The following is a 4409-nucleotide window of genomic DNA, read 5'->3' on the forward strand; positions in this document are numbered from 1 at the left end:
ACGCAGCAAATTAATCGTAAAGGCTATATACAAATTATTTGTACAACTTAAGAAATTAATAAGCGCACTCGGCAAATACATATGTATGTACGTGTAATAAAACTTATTCGTTCTATACTTGTGTAAAATAAAAAGAACATTTCATTTACGATAAAACGAAATTTATCGAACGAGTACCTGCATTTCTTCACGGAGGTCGACGTTACACTTAATTACCGCTGATAATCGGTACTAAACTTATTAACGGTCTCCCGAGAGGATTCCGATCGATCGTAAGCGTACTTTTGCGCGCGAGATAAGATTTATTTGTAGCTCCGCGCGAAATAACGTAACTTTTGAACTAAATATCACGATAACCGGAAGAGAAGTGTCTTGCCTTGTCTTTGGAGAGGTCGTCGACCCACCACGGAGGATACTATAAATAGTACGTAATTACGTCGTCGCAGCCGGTACTTGCAGCGAGGGTGATCGCGATTTCTCAAGTCACGTTTATTCGGGTTACCTTCCTCGTAGAATTAACTTCGATTTAACCAGTAAAACAATTCTACTGCATCGCTGTTTTCCAGTCTCATCTATCGTTCCTCGAAGTTTACGCTTCGAAATAAATCTTACAATTAGTGCCTGCACCTTACGTAAGTTAGGCGAATCTATAGCTGATGTTAACATCGTAAATAGTCATGGACTATTCGTTTATAATTTATACAAATCTGAAGAGCTGATTTATCGTGACAAATTTTCGCAAAATTTTTATAAAAAAGCCGTAAAAATTCCTCTCTCTGTTACTATAATGTATCTATTTAAAAATACTGTAAATTTTCTAAACTTTCGTAAGTCTAGGTTTTTCAGGAAATATTTTGCTCTTTCAGGAGCAAAAATTATATTTTACGAAAGATAATACAGGAATCCCGCAAACAGAAATTAATGTTCGAGAGAAATGAGATTGTGTACGACATTTATAAAGTTTCGCGATGGTCGAATAAATTCTATGACAGGAGTAAAACGATTCCAAGAACGAAATGTCACTGCATCCCGTCACGCGATATCACGTGTTTGGCGATAATAACGACTGTTTTCCACGTTTTATTCTCTTCGTGCGTAAAGGTATCGAACAAAGAGATTGCCGTCAATAAATTCCTCTCAGCTCACGCGCGATTTTTCGACAAATCTATTATCGAAAATGCATTATACAGTTTATACTTTTTTTACGGAAATCCGAAATATACATTACCATCGACTTCTGATTGAATCTAGACTCGTAACATTTAAATGTCACGGGACGTTCACTTCCCAACGGGAAGCGCGAAGGGGCCGCAAGTAAAGCGCGAAGTAAAACCGCAGGAAAGTTGCGTGGGAAAGAGTGGGAAAGAAATGCGGCAGAGAACAATTGCGCCAGACAAGAGAAAGGTCGGATCTCGTCTCATGAAATCGAGAGAGGTCAACCGTAGCGCGGCGGCTCTTACAAAACCAGACTCGTCGGAGTGAAAAGGCCAAACGAGACGCGATCACGAAATAGTAAACTCTAATTACAGTCCATCGCCGCGGTAAGTCCATTATTTTGCGCGCCGTAGTGACCGTCTTACATTATTTAATCGAATAGATATATCATTAATATAAAATTAATATGTAAGAAATAAAGATAATTTTGGCATCGTTATATTTCTTTATATAGAAAAAGGGGCATATGTTCTCGAAAGAAGTTATAATAAATGTTAACATAAAACAGGAGCGGACTCGTTCTTGATAAGAGTAAGTCGGCGGTATTTATCTAATCTGGTGTTTCTAGCTACGTTTATTACTTGAAATCGTTGATTGGTATAACTTTATTTATCAGTTTCGAAGTATCAGTACTTACAATTTCATATTAAAGTATCAATTCGAGCACGTTTTTACTGCAGAAATTGTAAAATCATATCTGAGTATTCTTCGTTCTCATGTGACGTGACAGGACATAACAAAAATGGAATATAAATATTAGATAAAGAAATATTATGGGACTTTTTTGTTTCCCGATAGGAGACCGAATTCAACTGAAATATTAGCATATATATTACTTTAATATTTATTTTATTGTATTAATATACAAAGTATTCAAAATGTGCAAATGTCAGAAAATGATATATAAATTTCTAATGATAAAATGATAGAAACAATTATTGTTATTTATCATCTTTCAACTTGTTGAACGAATGACAGAGAGCATTTATTATCCGCGTCGCAAATCATATCTAACTAACTGATCTCTATCGAATGAGATAATCAACGCTACAAGTACGTTTCGGCAGAATCATATTTAGCCATTACGCGATGCCAATGGTCGGCTAGAAGTCAATGAGTCGCTTAACTCACAGTCAGTTACACATCACCGGCACATTGTGTAACGGAAAGACCGTAGTTGTACTACGAGACAAAACAGCGCGTGTGTGGGAAAGTTTGCGAGAACGAACGGAAAGTGAATCTCCCTTTGGCACGCATGCATCGCGTTGCTCGAGTCTTCGATCGCGATGCCTGCCGACAGTACGTCAGTTATTCGCGAAAGTTCAAGCATGAAGTTTAGCATAGTTCACCAAAGTCAATTAGCGAGCTATTGCCCAGTCTATAAGAGATAATTTCCTGTTGCTGCTCGAATCTTGCACTGTCTGAAGGTCTGGCTCGTCTATCCGGAAGCTATACCTGCCGCACGATATCGGATTGATAAAATGTTTATCTCGCGTATCTCCGTATTCTCCGAAGCAAAAAGGTGAAGAAGCACAATGTTGAGAGTTCAATTATTGATTTCCTGTCGAGAAACATATCACAAGTTTCCTATTATAAAATGGGAAATTTATGATACATATGTCGGAAGATATTTACTCTTTCAAGATAATTCGGTGACTTTGCTTTATCGATTCGATGTAAAACCAGCTGTTTCAACGCTCCCGTTATTTAACAACGAAAGATTGTCGACGCGAGATTATATAAAATAATTTTTCACGTTTTTAAATAACGCTTCGGAATGCACGATCGAATTATTAATGAAGTTGAAATTCAAGTAGCAATGAAAGACAAAAAGTCAGAATCCCCGAGCAGGTGCATGAAGAGTCGATAACATCATCTTTATCTCTCGCTGTCTATTAAGTAGACAGGCTATACGTTAATAACACGTCCGCGTCGAAGACTCGCCACTCTACGCGATGTGCCATCCGCGCTTGTCTATTTGCGGTAACCGTCCCTGAACACAAGAATTACGTCAGGAGCACGTGATTATTCGGACTTCGTAATGGACCATATTCACCTCCCACGAGTGATCCATCGAGAATGCCGAGATCGACGCCGAGCACCTTACCGCGGCGCATATTTATTAGACACACGCGTCAGAATCTCTTTTATGTCAATGACGCGGCGTTTCTCGAAAAATATCTAGCTATGATTCGTATAGGATCAAAATCTCAAGTCGTGTCACGAAAAAGAAGATTGACTGTAGTGGGTGACTGTAGATAATTAAAATCGACGAATTTCGGTAATATAAATTAAGAAACAAATACATCTTATCTATTTAATCGATAATATAAATCGAAAATGTACATCAAAATAATTTAATAAATTGCGAGGCAAAATGATTCGTTGCACGAGCAAGTCGCTGAGTAATGAACCTGTCGAAGCGAATTGATAAAAAAAAAACTGATGTTAACATAAATGCGTTCGAACGAGAATTCGCACGAGGCAACATACCGCAACTTGATGACCGTTTTTTATGCGTGGGTGGGTAAAATCCTCGTCCGGGATCATCGCGGGATCCTTGCCTCGGCGGCGAGCGCGAGCCGATACCGTGGCCACGACCGAGCGCTTCTCGCTTTAAAGCGCAAACTGCGACGATGCCTCGACGGCTGCCTCGACGATGTAAAAATTACTGCGTAAAATCCGCTCGTCTAGGATCCCTGCAAGCTCCTCACCTTTCCTGCGCCGCGATTTGGTGCTTGCCTCCAGTGGGGGCCGTTCGCGATCGTGCAACGCGATACAATGTCAAGGCCGCGTTGACGTAATAACGTGATGCACCGTAAAAGTGTGCATCTACGTAAACAAAATATATATATATGTATCACAAATATATCAACCTTATCTCGGGTACTACGTAGAAAAACATTAATTTGCGCCGCCACGTGCGCGACGCAACGATTGCATTATGCATAATGCAGCACATCCATTACGAGAATAATAATGTCAAGAATAAATAATTTCAACAAATGTAATTTCCAACATAAACCAATGTTTCTCAACGAGTACGAACTCGAGAAAAACGAGTACGTTGACCGAATTTCTTTTGATTGGGCGGAGAATCCCGGAATTAAAACATTGTTCATTCTTCTTCCGTGTTCCCGTCTCGCTGCTTTTTCAAACTGACCGTTTCGAAACGACGACAATGCCGTATTCAG

General features: G+C 39.3%; 1 protein-coding gene across 1 annotated transcript in view; it reads right to left on the bottom strand.

Moving 5' to 3' along the window:
• The window catches only part of LOC139814859 (uncharacterized), a 47643-nt gene extending 46977 nt beyond the window's left edge, over positions 1 to 666 (bottom strand). Inside the window, exons 1-2 of the mRNA XM_071781350.1 lie at positions 503 to 666; positions 377 to 415 (exon numbers count right to left, since the gene is read on the bottom strand). Of these exons, the coding sequence (XP_071637451.1) occupies positions 377 to 415; positions 503 to 666 (203 nt within the window). The remainder of the gene's footprint in view (positions 1 to 376; positions 416 to 502) is intronic.
• Between the last annotated feature and the right edge of the window lie 3743 nt (positions 667 to 4409).

Source organism: Temnothorax longispinosus, chromosome 6 (genome assembly GCF_030848805.1).
Source record: "Temnothorax longispinosus isolate EJ_2023e chromosome 6, Tlon_JGU_v1, whole genome shotgun sequence".
NCBI classification, from domain to species: domain Eukaryota; kingdom Metazoa; phylum Arthropoda; class Insecta; order Hymenoptera; family Formicidae; genus Temnothorax; species Temnothorax longispinosus.